The sequence below is a fragment of the Haliotis rufescens genome, unplaced genomic scaffold (assembly GCF_023055435.1).
Source record: "Haliotis rufescens isolate VD_foot unplaced genomic scaffold, xgHalRufe1.0.p SCAF_1, whole genome shotgun sequence".
NCBI lineage: Eukaryota > Metazoa > Mollusca > Gastropoda > Lepetellida > Haliotidae > Haliotis > Haliotis rufescens.
Genome location: NW_025963779.1, coordinates 62,389,926 through 62,412,177, shown reverse-complemented (window position 1 = coordinate 62,412,177; position 22,252 = coordinate 62,389,926). Strand labels below are relative to the sequence as shown.

At 38.8% G+C, this 22,252-nt stretch overlaps 2 protein-coding genes across 2 annotated transcripts in view; one reads left to right on the top strand and one right to left on the bottom strand.

Annotated features, from left to right (window-relative positions):
• The window catches only part of LOC124112577 (DNA polymerase kappa-like), a 28,457-nt gene extending 16,680 nt beyond the window's left edge, over positions 1-11,777 (bottom strand). The window contains exon 1 of the mRNA XM_046472743.2: positions 11,672-11,777. The gene's annotated coding sequence lies outside the window, so the exon portion shown is untranslated. The remainder of the gene's footprint in view (positions 1-11,671) is intronic.
• LOC124112579 (protein AF-9-like) lies at positions 198-21,794 on the top strand. The gene is made up of 5 exons (XM_046472745.2): positions 198-315; positions 1,725-1,911; positions 13,089-13,315; positions 15,829-15,966; positions 17,665-21,794. Exons 1-5 carry the CDS (start codon positions 304-306, stop codon positions 19,012-19,014), a joined length of 1,914 nt encoding a protein of 637 aa, XP_046328701.2. The 5' UTR covers positions 198-303; the 3' UTR covers positions 19,015-21,794.
• The last annotated feature ends 458 nt before the right edge of the window (positions 21,795-22,252 follow it).

Here is a 22,252-nt window from a genome sequence, read left to right as displayed (position 1 = left end):
AGCACTGCTGTTATGGAACGAAATAATAGTCAATCAATTATTTATTTACTTTGTAAGTAAAATATGAATCTTATTTTAGCACACATTGAATAAAAACAACAAGCATTGCTATAGATATAATGAAAGGAAGACACAAATCTTTATGAATCTTGATGTTAGATTTCTGTCCGCATGATATATCAGATCGTAGATTTTGTACACATTATCAGGATATTTCCGGTTGATCTGTAAAAATGATTGTTTACAAATCTACTCATTGTTTTAATCCTTCACAGGTTATTTATATAAATATTTCAGGATAAAATGTCACAACTGGTAAGTTTGCTACAAGTTTTAACCGATACGTAAAATATAAAGTGACTAAATTCCGCCAAAGTTGATTTTATGAGCTGTCAATGGCAAGGAGGCAATGCAGTTCATGTGTCAACTCCGTCGTAACAAATACTCATGTTCGTGATTAGTCTAACAAGTCATGAGATGCTAGTATTTGATATATACGTGGAATTGTTTTCTCTTTCATTTTCTTTTCACTTTCTCCTGCACAATATACTTCTTATCCAACCAACCGCTCCACCAAACAAACCACTGCATAATTTTAGTTAAGTGATGAGGAGAGGTCTGTGTTTCCAGTTTAGGCCTTGATTGGACATTGTTGGAACTTTCAATATAAATTGATCCACAGAAATATGTCACAATTAATGAAACATCCACCACCAAAATTCTCAACAATACTGGGTGCACTTTTGCCCATTCCATTTAGCTTCCACATTTTGTTGAGGGGATTGAATCTGCATTGCTTGCTCGTTGCAGTGGTCACTTGGTACCAACCAACATTCTACCAATGGAGCTCTAGTGCTATCACACACAATTTGTTCTCATCTTGGTAAATAACACCCTGATGCCACTCGTACTTAACGCTTGTATGTCTGTATTACATGGTAATTTCAAGGTAATTTAAATTAATGCATATCATTTATTCGCAATTGTAAATATGACTTATTAACTGTGTATTGAGTTACCAATATATCTGTATATCTGAAGAGAAACAAATATATCTGAGTATCTGAAGAGTTACAAATATATCTGTTTATCCTAGGAATTATAAATCAATATAGGTTTTTTATGCGTGACCATGGTGACTAATTTTGATCTTTGCATAATTTGTAGATGCAGATAAGAGGTTCATATAAATATATCAATATGAAATCATTATTATTACTGTTATAGCAGTTTGACAAATTGTGGGTTATTTTAGTGTCTGTTTTGTTTATTAAAAAGGTTGTTTTTCAGTTATTTGGTAGCAATAATTTTGGGGGAATCCCCTCAGTGGCGGAATTATTCTTTCGGGACATGATTTCTGCTGTCATTTGTTATTGTGTATCTCACACTATTTTCATTTATTACTAAGTTACTTTGTTGACTTTACTTAAGCCCTTTGAGTGGCTCGAACCTTCATTGAAAGCCCATCGGACCTTCTGAGACAATACTGAGTACAAATTGGAAGTCTATTCAGTACAATGGTAAATCCTAAGCTCCTGACTTGGGTATTGAAATAAGATACCAAATGAACATATTAAATGGCACAGGTCATCGCTTATATAGTTATATACTTATATGCAGTCCTTTTGTTTCATAATTTGTTTCAATTTGCAGAGATTTAAGATTACAATTACAGAACATTCCTGTGAATACTGTTCTCTAGAAATGGCCTCTCTGTGTTTCAGTCACAAAGCCAAGTTCAGGTAACAATCGAACTTGGCCACACAGCAAGTTTCCGCAAAAAACAAACGTCGGAGGGGTTCACACATGACTGGACAGTGTTTGTACGAGGTCCCGACGGATCAAAGATTCAGCATTTCATTGAAAAAGTTGTTTTCAACCTCCATGACACCTTCAACAGACCCAAGAGAAGTAAGACTGAATCACTTTAAACTTCATGCAGAGATTCCTTTGGAGATAAAACTACTTTGATTTCAATGTATAGGTTTTGAATTTGATTTGATACCTGTAAATTTTATTTGAAACTAAACTCGTCAGCATAAGGTTGCAAATTTGAAAAACATACAGGTTTCGAATCGCAAGGTATTATAAATCTATACACATCATAAATGCAGTATGTCAATCTCGATTGTACTAGGACAAATTAAATGCAATCTCTTTGGTGTTAGCGAGTATATTGAGTGTGTGGCATCGGTTGTGTCCAGTGTTGTGAAAAGTTGGTCAATTTGAATTAAAGAAACCCCTGAAATAGCCATTAACCTAAGTACGTCCCTGTACTTACTCCTTTTTTCACATTTAATATTCTTTAGTCTCCTAATGTATACTTTGTAAGTAGAAATTGTTGCCACCTAAATTAAATAAGCTAGCCTTGGAAAGTTTTGTTCTATTCTGAACACCACTATTATGACCTCTCACACCACATATTGCGGACCCGTGAAGATTCCGGGGTAGAATAGGTCTTCAGGAACCCATGCTTGCCGTAAAAGGCGACTATGCTTGTCGTAAAAGGCGACTAATGGGATCGGGTGGTCAGGCTCGCTGACTTGGTTGATACATGTCATCGATCCCAATTGCGTGGATCGATGCTCATGATGTCAATCACTGGATTGTCTGGTCAAGGCTCGATTATTTACAGACCGCCGTCATATAGCTGGAATATTGCTGAGTGCGGCGTAAAACAACAAACCAACCAACCAACCACATATTGCGATTCAAATGATATGACTTCACAGTCCGTCAGACTGCGATAGAGGTGCATTTTTTGTATAAAAACTTCAAGTATATTCTCTCTGTCTTATTCCACCCAAAATGTATTGCTACACATACTTTGAATAATGTTGTTGACCACAGTTCTGCGTTTAGGAGGTAGAATTTCTGTACTGTAGGAATATTATCATAATATTTTGGGATGGAGGGCATAGAAGTGGCATTCCAAACAAAAGTGAGACTCAGAATCGTGTGTACATATTACAGAGTATCTGCTCCTTACAGTTTCCTTCCATAGTTTTCATTGACCGCCTCCGTGGTTTAGTGGTAGATTGTTTGATAGGCATTACTTAGAAGTTGACGGATGAAAAAGTAGACACAATTTGATGTATAACGACTTCTTTAATACTGTAAAAAGCGACGTTTCGGTATAGATGTTATCCCACTCATGTATGCAATTGTTGTTACTGTTAATCCTCCACCAACTATATATATTCTGTACTAATGTCCCTCATTCAGTCTTGCTTGACAACGGTATAAGGATCTATTTTTACAGTATTAAAGAAGTTGTTATCCATAAAATTGTGTCTACCTTGTCTAGTGGTAGAGCCAGTATACTGCGTCTGAGTGGGATATTCATGTTAAACTGCGGCATGGTATCTCAGTGAGCTAGCACTATAAATCGGCATCAGTCCGGACTAGTACAAGCAGCCACACACACACACACACGTGCATGCACATCGCTATTTAAGTGCAATAATCTTGGATGTGACGTTAAACCCAATTTCACCTCACCTCACCTATATTTTTCATCCTTTAAACTCGGATCTGTTGAACTGAATGTGTTGAATTCCCTGTTGTTTGAACTCATTTTGGAGTCCCAAGTATCCAAAATATGCCTAAAATTCGCCTGATCACTCCATCAGTTAAAAAAAAAAGAATATCTTCCACTCATCCCACTCGTCTGGGCGTTGAAATTTACATACACCTTGAAATCTAGTGTTGCATCTGGGCCTGGTAATAATCTCTCACAACATGATGTTTGGTTTTCAGAAAGTCACTTTGTTTGGTGCCTCAAACTAGGATATCTTGAAACTTCTTTCCAGATCCCAGTTAGTTTGACACAATAAGGTTCGACTGCATACATACCTGCTTCAGAATAACATTATTCTCTTGGTAAAGCAAGCAGATCCAATACTTTATCAAGGACCCTTAAAATTAATTATTGCGGGTCCCTAGGACCCCAACTTTCGTAAGTCAAGGTGAAACCCTGAACCATGATGTACCATGATCTGGATAGATAAACTCCCTAATACTGAGTTGGTAAATTTCTATAAGGTTATCTTTTAGATCAAATATTTTATTTGAATTAGATGTCCTTGCTTTGTAAAAAGTGCTGTCACTTTCTTTTATCATTGAAGTTGCCACTTATCACAATATTGGTATAACTTATGCAATTTGAAGATCAATTACTGTACTTTCTAAAAGAACAATGTTATATGCAAATAACTTTGTGGAACTGAATCAAAGCAATCTATAAATCTCCAGTTCACGCTGTATTCCGCCCCCAAAATATCTAACTTCTGCAGTCATTTTCTTTTATATATCTGCACACAATTCTGTAAACTTTTATGCCTAGTTTTCATGAATACCTAGTTTTCTCCTGTTTTTTGCAGGCATTTTTCTGATAAACTTCTCAACAGCTTGGACAGGTTATTGAAGTGAATCTGGTGATCACTAGTGAAATCATACAGGCATGCACTGCTAGTAATCAATAATACGAAAGTCAAAAAAAGGATATTGATTTCATTTAACCATTGCTCAAAACGTACAATGTTAAAAGATTGTTTGTTAATTGTTGTTGCTTTTTGTAACACAAACACCTCACATAATTATTTGAAATTATTAAATTAATACAGTGCACAATTCATATAATGACTGCTCATGTCAGTAAACCTAGGCCACTTTTACAAATTTAAAACCATCTTTCAACTTCTATGTTAAGTATCTGCAGTGTTTTTGACGAATTCTGCAGCAGAAAAATGCAAAATTCTGCACGTTCTGCACAAAACATGCAAAAGATCCTACGATTGCAGAACACAGCAGGGACTGAATCTCCAAATGCACAAGAAAGCCTTACATTTTACAGAGATGAATATTTTGTGATAACTGTATCAGTAATGAATATATTATCAACTGTTTGGAAATCTTTCCTAAAAACAGCCGGCTCTGGAGTTATATATGTTATGGCCCAATCTATTAATCTGTCACATATTCTTTTTTGCGTGCATATTTCCAGATACCACAATTATCTGGGCTATTTAAATTACTTTTATTTATATATATATTCATGGCGATAAGCACCTACGACAGTTAAATCAAAAGCAATGAAGGAATCCAATGGTATACCGCTAAAGCCAGGTGCTTTTTCAGTGTGCGTGTCATTGATCATAATTGTCTTATAAATTACGTAAAACAGGGTTAGAAATTGGCACTAGTCCTATAGCCCTTGCCAAACTGCCCAATAGTTAAGGTATCATCAGGACTAGTAGAAAATTGCCATTTTTAAGGGTTTTGCTATATATTATTATTATTAGGACTAGTGGACCAAAAATGTTAGTTTCTACCGCTGTATACTGATTTATAATGATCTTAATAATAATTTTCAACTGTACTGGATGTCTTGGTAATAGTGGAGCGGTGGGGTAGCCCAGTGGTTTAAGCGTTTGCTCGTCACACTGAAGGCCCGGGTTCGATTGGGTACAATGTGTGAAGCCTGTTTCTGATGTCCCGCACCCTCTGTCTCTCTCCTCCCCCGACCCTCCGCCAGTGCCGTAAAAAACAAACTCACTCACTGGATGGCCTGTTGCCAGCATTTTGTTATCATGGATTCAGGGGAGATAACAACATGCTGGAGAAATCACTTCTGTGTTTCCACCATGTTGTCAATCAATTTCGATGGGAAAAATCATTTGTAAATGAATTCCTGTGTAGATTTCAGGTTAAACACCCGACATGGGTACAATGTGTGAAGCCTGTTTCTGGTGTTTTTCGGCATATAACGCTTCTCACTCATTCACTCAGGTTAAACAATACAAAAATTAACAAAACTTGTTTTGTTTTCTTTACCCAATTTACAAGTACCCAGAAAAAATATTGCAGTACGTATATCGTTTGAAAAGCATATTGCAGTATACCTTTAATACCATGCAGTCCTATTATTGGTTCCCTTAAAGTTATGTATTGTATTCATGACAACAGTAACCATGGTAACAGTTTTGTGGATAATTTAAACCTGACTAAAACAGAGACTTAACATGCTTAGGTGTACTTTCACCTCTCACCTGCTCATTCTCCTATTGGTAGTCCACAAACTAGGTCTTGTTATGGTGAAGTTGTGATTTCACCACAGAATCCCAACTTATATCGGTACTTTTACATCAGTTTGCAACTTTGGTCACTTGTCTGAAGCCCGAGTCCAGTAAAGTTCTGTTAGGTCTTGTAAACTCAGCAAATAGTAGTCTAATAGTAATAATAACATCAAAATCTATAGAAAATCATGCTTGTATAGCTAAGTACGGTCTTGTAGACTCAAAAGATTTTGGTACAGACTGTTATATAATGCAAAGATTTCTACCATATTCATTAGGCGAGAAGCGGTCACGTCATTCGATAGGTATGCTTATTGACTCAGGTTTGATGAGTTACAAAATATAGAATGGGCATTACCTGGAAGTGGAATTACAAGCCTCAGCCAATCAGATATCTCTGCCAGGTTGTTGGAGCCCCCTAATGTTATTGTAGCTAACATGATTTGATATGTTGAATCTTTTTTTTTGTTACTTTGTTCTATGCCCCTGAAAACAAGTTGAAGAGCACCCGCAATTGGAAAGCTGTGTGTCACAGTACCCACCAGCCTTGACAGATTAACTATAGTTATTGGAAACAATCTAGTGTTCTTTAACCTCTTTGGAGTAGTATATAATATAGCTATTATAGACTTCATGTGAGGTCAATTCTTGTTTTATGGACCTGAAAAAAAGCACCATTGACCCCGTCAATCCTCATGATAAGGTGTCATGTCAGCAGCCATCAGGAGAGCAGTGAGAGGGAAGGTCATACACCATGCACAATTCACTGATAATGTAAAAAACAGCACATAGAAAAATACAGTAGGGTGCCTGCATGCGCATTACTTTTTTACTGGTGCCACCAAGTTGATTTTGATTGACACACTCAATTTATTTTTGTCATCACGACCAATGAATCGCCGATTTGCCCCCATCTTTGCTTACACTGCCTTAATCATTCATTCAATATCAATCATTTTTTTAGTTTCATGTGACAGTGTTGTCAAAAACTACATTCTAGATGAATAACCATGCAGGAGTTAGCAAACTTGGTCAAAGAGAATGATATTATTGCGAGAAAATATCTCTGGACATGATCATTTACCATTTCAACTGTATTTGTGGTTTTGCTAGGCATTGTTTTATGTGTAGAGATTAAGATCACTGTGTGTATTTGTCTCATTAATTAAGCCGGAAGTAGCAATCAGTTTTACACACATTTTTCTCCCAATCTACTCGTTATTTGGTTACAAAATACAAAACATAACTTAAAAGAATTTTTATACAATAACCAGAAAAAATAGTGTCAGAAACTGTTATTTTACCTGAAATAATATATTCTAATATGTTATTATTCGTTGAAGCTTTTTCTTTATATATTTGAAATATTAAGAACAATAAGTATACCACTTTGGTATATTGCTGAATATTTTTTATGTGTGGAAAAGTTTGACAAGTCACTGTTGAGGCTTCCCATGGTTTTGCTGTTTCGATAGCGAAGACTTTATGTTCACATATAATATTCAAAATAAACAAATATGTCATTAAACGAGTCAAGGTATGATATTCATGATACATGTATTCACTCTCTGAAAACTAAGGTTCCTTTCAAGGCGTCAATCGCGGTAATCTGATCGTGGTGGCTGTATATATCCCTGAGTTGGTGTGATCTGCCAATCAGTTCACCCGTCATTTCACCGAAGTTAATGTAAACAGTATTGAATGAAACTTTGAATGAAATTAATAAAATAGATTAAAAAGATAAATCAAGATTTACAATGAACACTTTGTATTTCCAGATAGTGTAACAACAAGATTAACTTATGTAATTCAGTCCCGATTTGTTGATATTTCCGATGATGTGAAAGAAAATAATGATTTTTATGGGAGCCATTGATTATCCCATAGTTTAAACGGCTCTGTGGTATCATAAAGGGCGTTATAGTGAGAGACGACTGAAGTTTCATTTGGAAGTTGGCACAGCAATATTGTTGATGAAATGACATGTTATTGTTTGAAGTTCAAGATTAAGATTATGAAGGATTAAATGTTATTCAGCTGCAATCATTTTTCAGTTTTGTTGAATTTATGGCCCTTTGTATTTATCAGTGGCAAAAAGTGGTCTATAAACTTTTTAATAATGGGACCATAAGCCCATGAAGAAATTTTCGTTCCCAATCACTTTAACTGTAAGAGGGCCATTTACTGAAATCAATTATTCACTTACTAATTCTAACTGTTGCCAATTTACTCACTCAGTCAGTTATCCACTTTCTCACTTGCCCATCCACTCATTTACTCAACCCCTGCCCCCGTGGTCTAGTGGTAGAGCGTCCGCCCAGAAAGCGGAAGGTTCTGGGTTCAATCCCTGGAAGCGTCCTACCAAAAGACGTTAAGAGATAGTACTTGTTGTTACCCTGTCTGGCACTCAGCATTGAGGAGCTAAAACAGGGACTGGTCGGCTCGGAGTCAGTATACTGTAGCTGAGTGGGGGATTCATGTTAAACAGTGGCATAGTATCTCAGTGGGCTAGCAGTACAAATCAGCACACGTCGCTTTATAAGTGGAATAATCTTGGATGTGACGTTACTCCCATTTTACCTCACCTCACCACCTAACTCAACCTCCCTCCCTCACTAACTCACAAACGCCCACCCACTTACTGTGTGGTGGATGCAGCAGATGTTAGTGACAGGTGCACTGAGTTGTGCAGTGTCCTGCTGTTGTGTCCATGTGGCCTAATTGCTACAGGATACGCTGGGTACAACTGGACTTACCAAGACTGCTACAATAAGCTCATTGTTTAATTCTAAATTAACAAATTCATAAAAAAGTGTACCCCCTTATGAAATAAAGAACAAAGAAAATGTAAAGAAAAAAACAATGTATACACAAACCACAGTAAGCATGGTAAGCAGAATGCTTCATAGTGACAATTGAAAAGACTGACATTGATCAATATTGGCGTGACACACACAGACACTAAGGGCCAGGTGTGTGATACTGTAATGTAAAAGGAAGCCTGAGTCAGCAGTTCTCTCCCAGTATTGATCTCATGTGTGTGTATATATAGAGCCCAAATCGAGCTGCAAGTCACACTCACTCTGTCAGCCAGTCACCATGGTCACTGCTGCTGCGATCTGTAGGTAAGTTCTCCCTGTGATCTCCACAGAAGCCTGGTAATATCTAAACAGCTGGTGTGTCATTTAAAGGCCTGGGTAAAAATTGAAATGTTTTTCTTCAAATTTGCCTTGAAGCCTTTTGATTGGTCAATTCTAAAATGATACTGAGTTTTCATTTTTGGGCAAGGATGTGTAGTCATGATGCCAGGCTGAAAATTAAAACCAAAACATAAACCATCCCATGAGTCCGAGTGATACGATCTGTGGTTCATTCAGTCATGCAAGTGTCAGTGACTTCAATGCTTCTCTTTTTTACAAATGTAGCACTGTAAATGACTCTTTTATTTGAGTCCATATGGGGATTCAATATACTGTATTTGACGTAATAAGCGCCCAGGGCGCTCTCAAAATTAGAAACAGGGGGCTCTTATCATGCTTATTAGAATATTTTTTGGGTGAAAAAAAAACAGGGTTGAAAGATATATTTCGTGCTTTATGCTGACAGCCTGAAATGTTTATGTATGACAGAATTTTTTTTAACAGAATTTAATTGCCAATAATAAAGGGTGCATATAACACACGAGTGCGTATTATACGCGAATAGGGGAAGGAAGCGGTGCGTATTATATGTGAATAGGGGTCGGAAGAGGTACTAATTGGGATTGTTCACTTGCCAATATATTAGCAAATCTCGACGTGGGCGCTTATTAGAGCAGGGCGCTTATTACGTCGAATATGGTAGGCCTCAAAATTGGTTGACAGAGGCAGCTTAGTGGATCAGGTGGTCACATTTGGGGACTTGGTTGATTAAATGTCATCATTCCCCAACAGAGTTGATCTTTGCTCATTATATCAATCACTGGATTGTCTGGTCAGGACTTATTTACAGGCTGCTGTCGTATGGCTGGAATATTGCTGGCATTAATAACACACAAACAAATCTGTTCTTTGAGTCTTTATATTTTCCTCAGCACTTTATTGGGGTTTTACAAAGAAATTGTGATAAGAGTATGATTTATGATGTTCAAGTTCATCATATTTTAAACCCAGTGACATCAAAACCTCAACATCTACACCATGCTATTGTTAAAGTGTATTGTTTTGTTAAACATGATTGGACCAATATCCCATACTTCAAAAACCTCAGGGATGGTAGTGCTATGATTGTCATAGGTCTTATGTTAAAGTATATGAGTTATGACAGTCATATCACAAAATTTGCATTGTGCAACCAGGGCCTCCCTGTCAGTCTTACAGTAAGTTAACCTAGCATTTGTCGTTTCGTTTCAGTTGTGGAATTCTATATCTATTTTCAACGAACAGATTCTGAGCATGCACAATCTTATGTCACTTGTGGAAAGAGCACAGTCTCTGTACAGATCAGGGTCAAAACATGGCAAAACAAGATTTGGGAAAGTTTTATGCAGGGCAAGTTGAATGCATCTTCAAGGGTAAATTCAGCATTCAAACATGAGTAAATGTTGTGCTGATATTACATATTGAACAAAATAGAAACAAACAAAGAATATGCCTTTTTTTAATTAAATTATATTTTTTATATACGATTTTTGACATTTCTCTTGGATCCCCATTTTGTTGCATGGGACCCCCACGTTTTAGCCTGTGACCCCTACAATTGTGAGTCTCCTGGACCCCCCCAAAAAACAATCCAGGTAAAGCCCTGGTCCTGTCAACATGGTCAACAGATGTCTTCTCTAGTCCTGGTGGTCCAAGGATTATGAATACACTTCAGAAAACCTGATGTGTTTGTGTTGAAATGCTTTGTGTGAATTGTACCTGATGGTTATGCTGAATACAAATTCTATATTGAAAAAACGACTCTTTAACTCATCATTTGAGACCTTAGTTTGACGTCTTCCACATATTTGACTATGTGACACAGTTTCACTGGTGAATCAAATGAGAAGTTTTGTTGAATAAAGATGCCAGTTATCACATGATCAGACATGGAGCAGTGAGCTTCAAATAGCAAAATGACCTACTTAAACATATTTATGCCCAGTCTGATTTTCAACTTGTCCTGTTAGTGTTACATCCAGGAAAAGAAGAAAACTTTAATCTGACAACAAAACTTTAACTGAAGCACCAGCTGGGAGATGTGCAGAAAATAACTAGTCAGGTACTTCATCTGCAGTTATCAAATGCACGATGCATCTTCAAAGTTCCAAAGTTAATACAGCTGATTTTCATACCTGCCCGAGGGCAAAGAAATGATATTTTCCCACTTGCCCGACACTATATTTTCATGGGTCAGGCAAGTCGGGCCTGAACAAACTGACAACCCCTGCATGGAGACTGTCAGATATCGACAGTTTGACAGCAGTGTGACACAGTTAACGATGACTGTATGTAACAATAGAATATAGAGTATTGTTGCATTATTTGTGGTTATTTGATGACAAAAATACATACTTTATTTGTTGACCTGACAACTAGACTTTTTAAGATGATAATAAAAGCAAATGGGGTTACCTCTTTTATTGGGATGAAAATAAATTGCCTGGTTGTGTAAAACACGAATCTAGTTGTTGATACATTGGAGGAAACTGGTGAAAACTTTCCAAAAGGGGCGTTGGCTGAAACATCTGTTATCAGTAGGCAGGATGTTGTACAATCTCATCTTTTTTCCTGAGAGAACCAGGTACAGGATGTGGTAAACAAATAGTTCCTGATAACCCAGGTTTTCACTTCCTCATTATGTTAGGATTTCATTCTTACGAATAGTCAGAACATTCTGGAAAATTTAGCGACACACAATCTCCTCGCACTTTCTAGTTAGAACCCACAAGAATAGGAGAAGGGAGTATACTTCAAAGACCGAGGGTATACTGTATACGTCTGTGTGATACACAAGGTGTCCGACTTTGTTAAGCAGAAGACAAATTTATTATTTGTGTGTCCTTTTTCATATTGTAGATTGACACTGTCTTGGAAAAAATATGAAAACAGTTTATTGCACTTATTTAATATACTGATATTAATGGAGTAAATTTAACAGGCTCTCCACTTAGCCTGTCCATGCGTAGTGAGGTCATTGTTAAAGCTTGTGTTTGGCGAATACCATGGGTGAGTTAGGAATCACCTTACCTGGGCAGTAAATTGTAGGGCTGCAACGAATAACCTATTAGGCAAATACGATTTGTATCACGAAATATAGCGTGATGAATATGAATATTAATTCACGAATACAATAATAAGTCAGCAGTTGATGTATTATTTGTTATATTTAGTGAAACATTAACAACATAAATTATTTGACATGGTTTGTTAATTATCTATATTATACATTTATATACTGCACTTGTCCAGGTACTTAGTCTTATTACCTGCTCAAATGCTACAATGACCAGTGACCAAATTCCTGTCAAATTAAATATTATAAGAGTGTTGTCTTTAAAGAAATCTCTGCATATCATATGTTTTTATGGATGTATTAGGTACAGGTTTTTTTAAATGCACATGATTGTATATTCATAAATATTCCATTCTAGTGACCACTAATAAAGAATTCAATTCATGAATGGATATGATTCGATTTACTGAATACGAGAGTGTATCGTTACGGCCCTAGTCAGTTGGGACTCATGCCAGCCCTAGGGGGCATGGATTAGAACCAGAAAACTCAAGACGAACAAAGATTAAAATTCATATATTTTATGTTTGATTTGTGAGTGACAGGATATGTTGTGAAATGAAACACTGGACAATGAAAACAGCACTAAAATAAACAAATTGTATGTTGTGACATGTCGTATAACGACCTTTCTCACATGAACATTCAACCTGTCTGTAGGAGAATTCATATGGATTGACGTGTCAACATGTGTTCTACCATTGTTTTGGATGTCACATAGTCCATGTTGTCTGATGGAGACATTTCTTCCTACAGCTGTCAAAGAGCCCCCCTATCAGGTGACCGAGTCGGGCTACGCCAGCTTCCTGTTGCCGATCGACATCTACTTCCGCAACAAGGAATCGCCCAAGAAGCTCAGGTTTAATTATGATTTGTACCTGAATGCTGAAGGTGGTCCGTCCATCAACCACAACCGCTGTGAGAAACTCACCTTCCAGAACCCCACTGAAGAGTTCCGACAGAAGCTACTGAAGTCAGGCGGGGTAGGTGTTGTCATGGCAGGTGGGGTATGTGTTGTCATGGCAGGTGGGGTGGGTGTTGTCATGGCAGGTGTGATGGGTGTTGTCAAGGCAGGTGGGGTAAGTGTTGTCATGGCAGGTGGGGTGGGTGTTGTCAAGGCAGGTGGGGTGGGTGTTGTCATGGCAGGTGGGCTGGGTGTTGTCATGGCAGGTGGGGTAGGTGTTGTCATGGCAGCTGGGGTGAGTGTTGTCATGGCAGGTGGGGTAGGTGTTGTCATGGCAGGTGGGGTAGGTGTTGTCATGGCAGGTGGGATGGCTGTTGTCAAGGCAGGTAGAGTGGGTGTTGTCATGGCAGGTGGGGTGAGTGTTGTCATGGCAGGTGGGATGGCTGTTGTCAAGGCAGGTGGGGTGAGTGTTGTCATGGCAGGTGGGGGAAGGTGTTGTCATGGCAGGTTGAATGGCTGTTGTCAAGGCAAGTGGGGTGGGTGTTGTCATGGCAGGTGGGGTGGGTGTTGTCAAGGCAGGTGGGGTAGGTGTCATGGCAGGTGGGGTAGGTGTTGTCAAGGCAGGTGGGGGAAGGTCTTGTCATGGCAGGTTGAATGGCTGTTGTCAAGGCAAGTGGGGTGGGTGTTGTCATGGCAGGTGGGGTAGGTGTTGTAAAAGCAGGTGGGGTATGTGTTGTCATGGCAGGTGGGGTGGGTGTTGTCATGGCAGTTGGGGTATGTGTTGTCATGGCAGGTGGGGTGGGTGTTGTCATGGCAGGTGGGGTGAGTGTTGCCATGGCAGATGGGGTAGGTGTTGTCAAGGCAGATTGGGTAAGTGTTGTCAAGGCAGATGGGGTGAGTGTTGTCATGGCAGGTGGGGTAGGTGTTGTCATGGCAGATGGGGTAGGTGTTGTCATGGCAGATGGTGTAAGTGTTGTCAAGGCAGATGGGGTGAGTGTTGTCATGGAAGGTGGGGAAGGTGTTGTCAAGGCAGATGGGGTAGGTGTTGTCATGGCAGATTGGGTAGGTGTTGTCATTGCAGATTGGGTAGGTGTTGTCAAGGCAGGCAGGGATAGTGTTGTAACCACCTTGAAATTACTTGAAGTAGGTAATAAGTTTCATTTCTGGGAATGTTGCAGGAATTTACTTTAATTTCTTCAAAATGGATTTGAATTTCAAAGGATAAAAGGTGCATGAAATATAAAAATTCCCTGCCTGTTTCACAGACAAGTTATCAGGAAGTGTTATTGTTCCCAAGTGGTCCAGGTGATTCGCACTGATGAGCAACTTGGTATATAACAACAGGATTAACACATTCATACCAGCTTCAAACGGGGTTAACGTAACATGAAGATTTGACTTCTTGTTTTTTAACGAGAAGTCATTTCAGATTCCACAAGCCTTGGCATTAACAGACTTGTGTTTGTCTAACACTGTTGTTGTGGCAGCACTTTCCTACACTACCATTCCACATGATCGAAGCTAAACTACATAAACGAGTGTATGTCTAATTAACAAACAGTTACAATAGGTTTGTGACAAACACCTTAACAGCTTGCAATAAGGAAGGTTAATTAAGTCTCAGTGCTAACGAGCCCATGTTCAGCTTGGCTCTTAACTCCACCGTGTGCTGGTCAGCTTGGGTAATTAGTGATCTCCACACCTGAGCTTGTGTGTTGTAACAAGACAGGTGGTAGTCCAGGTACCTGCTGCCAGATGGAGGTGTATGTCACCACATGTAATACCGCGGTTATGCCATAGTTGCAAATAATCACCTGTTGGTCTACAGGGAATACAAGCATCACTACCACAGTTGGATGTAGATATATGTGGGTTAATCACACTTCATGGAATACATGCATAGTTGGACATAGTCAACTGTTTGTTTATCATGAAGGTAAGATGCCCGATTCCCACATGTCAGTTTTGAATGTAAAAACTTTACAACCTGTTTTGGGTTTCTTGTTAGAGCAGTTGACAAACAATGTTGACCTTATTCAGGAATCTTATGTGCATATATTGTGTTAGTTCATTACCACATTATTTCCTCTCAAAGAGTTTGTGAGTTTTAATATGTTACTATGGTTACATTTTCATTTGTTTTTGAAAAGCATTCATGTGTAACTCCTGCTTTGAAATAAAAAAACTCATAAGCCCTGGCTAGAAGTATTAAATATCATTTGTGAAGGCTTAGGTTGCTCTAATCCAAGCAAAATGTGAAGCCGGCGCTACAGGTGGAAATCTTTCCAAGTATATGATGAAAATGGTTACTTCTAAGGAGTGTTTGGCACAAATAATACCACTATATGAAAAGGGTACTCCATACACCTAGAACATAAGCTCTTGTGCTGAGACTGTCTATACCCTCAAGGACTTGTGTATGATGAGGTTCCCAGTACTCTGCCTGGGTTAGAGGCGACGAAGTTGGATTGTCTTGTTGATTTGGTATTGAAGGTTATTTTAAGGCTGCCATGATATAGCAGGAATCCGCTGAGGCAAAATAAGAAAACATAAGAATGACTTGATGATTTGTGTTGTGTATGTTGTGGTTAGGTGCAGTATAACAGCAACTCCCAGCAACCCTTCACTGAACTGTTCGGACCCCCCATCACCCCTGACACTGGCAACAAGAGACCGGCCGGAATCTCCTCCTCCAGCAGCAGCAGCAGCAGCAGCAGCAACAACAACAGGGTGAGCCACAACTAGGTCATCCTTTTCTTGTCAGCTTGCTGACAGGGTGAATATTTTTCATCATGTGGACATGTCCGACCTCAAATCAGGAGGTCCGTGGTTCGATTCCCATCACAGAAATTTTATGATCGCCACTTTGGCGTCCAACATAGGTCTGAGAAGGTTCATATTAAATTGAGCAAAATGAGTTCTCAATCATGCGGCCCGGGACATGTCTTTAATATAAACTTAATGGATACTCCAAATTTAAGGTAGGGGCAAAAAATATTTTGACTTAATATTATAATCGAAGACTTATGTCAGATATCTAACTTAATTACAAAGTTAAACAGAGATTCAATTACACATTAAGCAAGCCAGAAATGAAGTGGTTCATAACTTAAAACAGATTTTATTACTATTGATGTAAACAGGAGCTGTGGTTGGTTGTTAATCATGAGCAAAAAATATGTTATGGGAATGTCACTATCAAAATGAACCTATGGCAGCAAGTGGTTGAAGATATCTTTTTTCCATGATAGCATAGGCATGACATGCAGCAGTGTGCAAAAAGCGCCTGCCTAGTTACCCGTGGCTATTTTCTTTTCTGTCTTGCCAGTGAAAATAAAAAGATAGGTAGCCCAACTGGCAACCTTTAATTCTATCTAATGAGCTTCAATATAGAAACTTTCTTCCCCCATTTCAAATAAAAATGTTCACTTGACAAATAAGCCCAATTGATAAAAACAGTATCTCTTGTTATTCAGTGGTCCAACCTGTCCTGTAGTTCTAGCCTTGTTGACTTGAAATAATGTTTCGCTCTGTTCCACCAGATGTTTCCTTGTATTTGGTTTGGTAAAAGAACTGACTACTTAAATCTAAAATTGGCTAACCAGCTTGCTTCCAAATGAAACTTCTAAATATGATATACAGAATTAACACTACATTGAATTGATACTACATTTCGGAATCTATCAGATGTAACTGGTCACAATGACCTCCTTGTGGGCTTATTACTCAGCCCAAGTTCCCCACAGCTAAGATGAGGCTTTGGCTCTGCTCCATGAAGTGATATTGGGCGATGCGATTGTCTTAAGTCTAAGTTCACTCAAGGGAGTTCTGATCGTCCTAGTGGTAAGACTATTTGGTGGGTAGGGCCTACATGTTGATGCACTGGCTGGTTGGGCGTCATAGCATGGATTGATGCTCATGCTTTCAACCACTGGTTGACTTGGCTATAACCACTATAACGACATTACTGTCTGCAGTGATGGAATATTGTTGACCGAGGAGAAAAACAGTCACCCACTCAACCTTATCGAAACATCACAACACATAATTTCTGTCTGATTCATTTTATTGGATAGACAACTCTTGAACTTCAATACAGTCAATGAGCTAGAGTATGTGAGTATTTGGGGCATGGATGGTCAAATCATCTTTGGCACAAGAATTCATTTAGCACAGTTGCATCCCTTATCAGGCATGACCAAAACTATGATCATTGATTCAAATCCCAGACTCGCCTAATGTTCCTAGGTTTGTCCTCACCATCCCCTGCTCAAAGTGGTGGACATTTGAGAAGGGCAACACTTCAGGCTTTCCTCCCACATTGGGCTGACATACCTATATCACTGCAATACTGTCCGAAGCGGCTGTGAAGCAAACAAGCTCACTAACTTGTATGCACAGAAGCTGATACTCTGCTGTCTGTTTCAGGAAAAGAGCTCAAAGAGCAAAGGTAGCAGCAGCAGTGTGGTGTCTAAACCCTCCACCCCACAGTCATCCCATGCCTCCGCCATCGTCACATCCTCATCCTCCTCCTCCTCTGGCCCGGGCACGCAACCTATTGCGTCCAAGGAACCAAAGACTTCTAAATCTTCTTCTTCCTCATCTTCATCCTCTAGAGAGACAACGGGTCAGAAACGCCCTTCTACCACGTCTCCCACAGAGCAGACGTCGGGGAAGAAGATGAGGAGAAGCTCCTCCACCTCCTCCACCACTGAATCTTCCAAACACAAGTCTCACAAGTCATCAAGCAAAAAAAATAAATCTGAAGAGGGTGAGTCAAAGAAAAAGTCATCTTCCTCCAAACATCGCAAAGAGAAATCTCATAAAGACAAGAAAAAGGATAAGTCTGACAGCTCCAGTTCACATTCTAAGGGATCTTCTAGCTTGAGTAAGTCTTTGCCAGAGTTTAAACTTGACACTGAACTGCTATCCCCCCTCCGAGACAGCCCTTCTAGATCTGCCAGCCCCCCTCCCGTCAAAACAGACACGCTTGATTCTGAGAGTGACAGTGATTCAAGTGCAAGCCCTAAACATCCCCTGCCAACACCAAAAAGCTCAACCTTATCGTCGCTCTCGGAGGATGAGGAGGAGATGACAAGGAAGATCCTGCAGGGGAAGGCGGAGGATGATTCCAGCAGCAGCTCCAGTAAGTGTGATAGTGAACCTGTGAAGCCTGACTCCGGTAGTGACAGTGAGGACGAGGATGTCAGGTCCACTCACTCTGCGGACACCAAGCTTCACTACCATTCACACAACTCACCCAAACCCTCCAAGAACACTTCAGACAACCGGAAATCCTCTCCTCTCAAAAATGAATCTAAAAGTTCTCCAATGAAAGTAGAATCTAAATCATCAAAGTCTAAACATGGCAGTTCATCAAGTTCAAGAAAATCCTCAAAGCCAGAAACAAAATCGAAAGACTCAAAAGATAAAAAAGAAAGATCTGAATCTTCTTCTTCCTCTAAACATTCACACTCAAGTAAAGACAGTCGAGGGTCAAAGGAGAAGAAAGACTCAGTGAAAGATAAGGAAAGTGGTCAGTCAGAAAATGGCCTCCCCGAGAAGGCTTCGAATGGGGAGAATATCAAGGAGTTGCTGGACATGCAGGTGACCCTCTGTAGAATGACTGACCGCAAGATACTACAGCAAATCGCCAACTTAATTGGTCAGACTGGTCTCTTCAAGGTCACAGAAACGTCCTTCAACTTTGACCTTTGTAACCTTGAGTCAGACATAGTTAGGAAAATTAGGAATATGATCTCCGAATCTATTTCGTAATTAGTATCCAATTTGGAAAAGCAAGATGCTTTTAATTTCAAGTGCTTGAAGCGCATGACAGCTACTGACTGAAGTATGGTCATTATTGACCGAAGGGCACAAGATTCTTTGGACTCACGAGTTGAAGATGGAAATGGAAAGTTCCTTATGTATGTTTTTGAAGATGGAAATGGAAAGTTCCTTTTGTGTGAACATGAAATTGATACATATTATATATTGTTTGACTGAAATGCTTATTTTGTGTGTGAATTTGTGTGTGAGATTGTGACAGTGTTGTTTGAATGAGACATCTTTAATAGAATAACTAGATATGTTTGCAAACAAGTTTCCCAAGGAAACCACTCTCATCTGATATCATTGCCTTACAGAAAGTCAATGATTGGGATATATTTATGTTATTATTTTATTGCATGAGTGCTGGAAAGTCTTATTTAATTACAGAGGGAGCTCATTTTGTTTATTCTTGTGTATTGACCAAGGATGAGTTTACACGATTATGCTTTAAGCCAAGCCTTATGAGTTCTGTTGTTTGCATTTACTGAAACTATAATGTTGTATTCTGTCTCACTACTGCCCAAGTATGACTGCCAGGAACCCCAAGTCAGCACTAGTCTCATGATAGTCATAACGAGACGGAATCATCCACAGTGTATTCAATATTGACCTTGTTTGCTTTTCCATTTTCAAAGGAGTATTAAATTCGAATATACAAAGGAATGGATCTTACCAGGCAGCGACTGCTGACAACCTGCTGCCTTATATACTATATATACCAGGTCATCATTACTGTCAGTTTTTATGTGTCTTGTCTCATTGTTTTGATAGAAATGCTTGAACAGTTACAGAAACATGAATGGACCTAAGCATTTAATATCAAAGGTAATTTTTCATACTATTTAGACAAGATTTGATATGTTAAGTCTATTCTAGTTCACATTATGCATCAACAGTTCAGATGATTTTTGTGAAGTCAATTTCTGCTTAAAATCTTTCATCTGGATAGAAACTAAGCTGGTGAGGTGATACATTGTACACAGCATTTGTCATCAAATAGGAGACAATTCAGCAACTTTGCTAGTCCTGTGAGGTAGTGTAAATTATAAAACTAACTCAAGCGTGAATTAAATGCAAAAATGAGTGGTCTTTGCTCGCATTAATTAACTTCTCATTTATGTCTCCAAAATGACTATCAACAATAAGATGGCCTCACTGCACACTTTGGACAGCGGAAATACCAACTTGAATAGAATATAAACACAAACAAGGTTTATCGAGCAGCAGATGTAACTGGTATATAACAATGTCATTCAAAGAATATTAGTTACATAATGGGCATCCGGTGAGTTATCACTGCTGGGGTCAAGTGTGCTACCCACTTGTGTCAAGCTTGTTGACACCTCCGCATACCAATCAGTGAACTGTTAGGTTCAATTGTTTTATTGCATTTTAACTTCCTTAATGCCAGTCAACAGAGTAAACATATAAACTATGTGTTGTTTTTAGGAAAAAAACCTTTTTATTGTTTTTACGGAAGTGCTAATAAGCGGTACTATTTGCTTTTTGATTTGGATTAAGGTAAATAAATGTATCATTCAATTGGGGATGGGGTAGGGGGAGGGGAGTCACATTGATATTGAGTCATTTTCGCTAGGGGTCAGCAGTCGTTTCAAATTAGAGACGCATTAATTTCCAGATTTTACTTTAAATGCAGGTATACGTGATGATGATGCCCATGTTGTCATTTCAACTCCAGCCCTTCTGTGTGACATGCCCAAGACATGTTTCACTCTCTTCCCCAGCCTCTGGTCAGTTAACACAGTAAGGGTGATTGGATGAATGTGTTTAATTATTGAACATATCACCAGTCTATGAAAGAACCGCCATGTTTCACACATTGTTTTCATGTTCATGCTCCATGCTTCTGTTGTCTCATGTTCATTCCATGAATGCCTTGGCAGCTATTAATTCTGTGTATGAGAATTATTTTTGTTTTTTCTCTGAAAGACATACTCCAAAGTTCATCCATGTTTTAACTTGAATGACCTATGATGGTAGTGAAGATTGGTAGTAGAGCATATGTTGGTTGTCGGGTGAATAACCAATCCAGAGAATGAGTTGTCGTTGAAGGCATGGACAGAGAATGCCAACCACTTGTTTAGTATCATGATAAAGTGTATCACTTCTAGCCAGCCTTCGAAGTTCACGCTTATCCTCTTGTCCGAGACTATTATATTGTGCTGAGGACAACCACATTTCCAATGATACGGGTCCTCATTGAATACCAGCATTTGAGGTCTATTATTTTGAACCAGTTCTCAATGTTTAAATTTGCTCCAAATCAGAACTGAATAAAACCTACAGAAAATGTAAACATAGTTAATGAAAAGAAACATTATCCTCCAAGGACATTTCGCTCACCCGGACAAGTAAAATAAGTTTCTACTTGAAAAAATGAATTTCTACGGCTCCCACTACTCTTCATGTCAAACAAGGTACATTAAAATGTCATTTGTGTAGATTATAAGTTTGAATGTTAATGGTGTTCCCATGGTCAAACATTCACTTCATTTATAAGCATGGGGAATGTGTTATGTAACTTTTCAATGATGATTTCATGGTGTTGATGGATCACATCACAGTGGTAAGTGCTACACTACGGTGCTCTAGGAGTAAGTCCTATATAATGTCAACCCCAGAGAGGGACGAGTCACAATACCAGTGATGGTGAAGAATGTTTGTATTGACAACAGCAGTTAAGCAATAAATATGCTGTTATGCCAGTGGTGGTTGTTGTTATCATTCATGAAAGATTACTACTCTTCAAAGACTATCAATACTTGGATGTTTCATGTGGCTGTGAATGATTGAGATTGTGTATTAAAATTATCTCAAGGACAAACTGGAATAATATATATGTGAGATGCAAATCTAATATTATGATCCCGAGTTTAAACTTGGGAAATACCTGGTACATGCAATAACTGAAGAAGCCCTGTCATGCACTGATTTGGAGGGAAGGCCAATGACGACTTTTGGTCCTCAAGTGAAATTTATGAACCATGGTGTTTGTTGTATAAAGACGCACTCAGCAATGTACCAAGTAGCCTGGAAGTCTGGACCAGACAAACCAGTGATTGATGTTATTGAACAAAGTCTGAAATCTTACGAAATGCAATAAACCTAGTCACAGAGATTAACCAACATTTGGTTGCCACTTATACAAGCATATACACTTGGG

What these genes read in the sequence shown, in the direction of transcription:
- LOC124112579 (XM_046472745.2), top strand. An exon ending in CTTCAACAGACCCAAGAGAA is followed by an intron (nt 1,912 to 13,088) that starts GTAAGACTGAAT and finishes TTCTTCCTACAG; the next exon opens with CTGTCAAAGAGCCCCCCTAT. An exon ending in AGCTACTGAAGTCAGGCGGG is followed by an intron (nt 13,316 to 15,828) that starts GTAGGTGTTGTC and finishes TGTTGTGGTTAG; the next exon opens with GTGCAGTATAACAGCAACTC.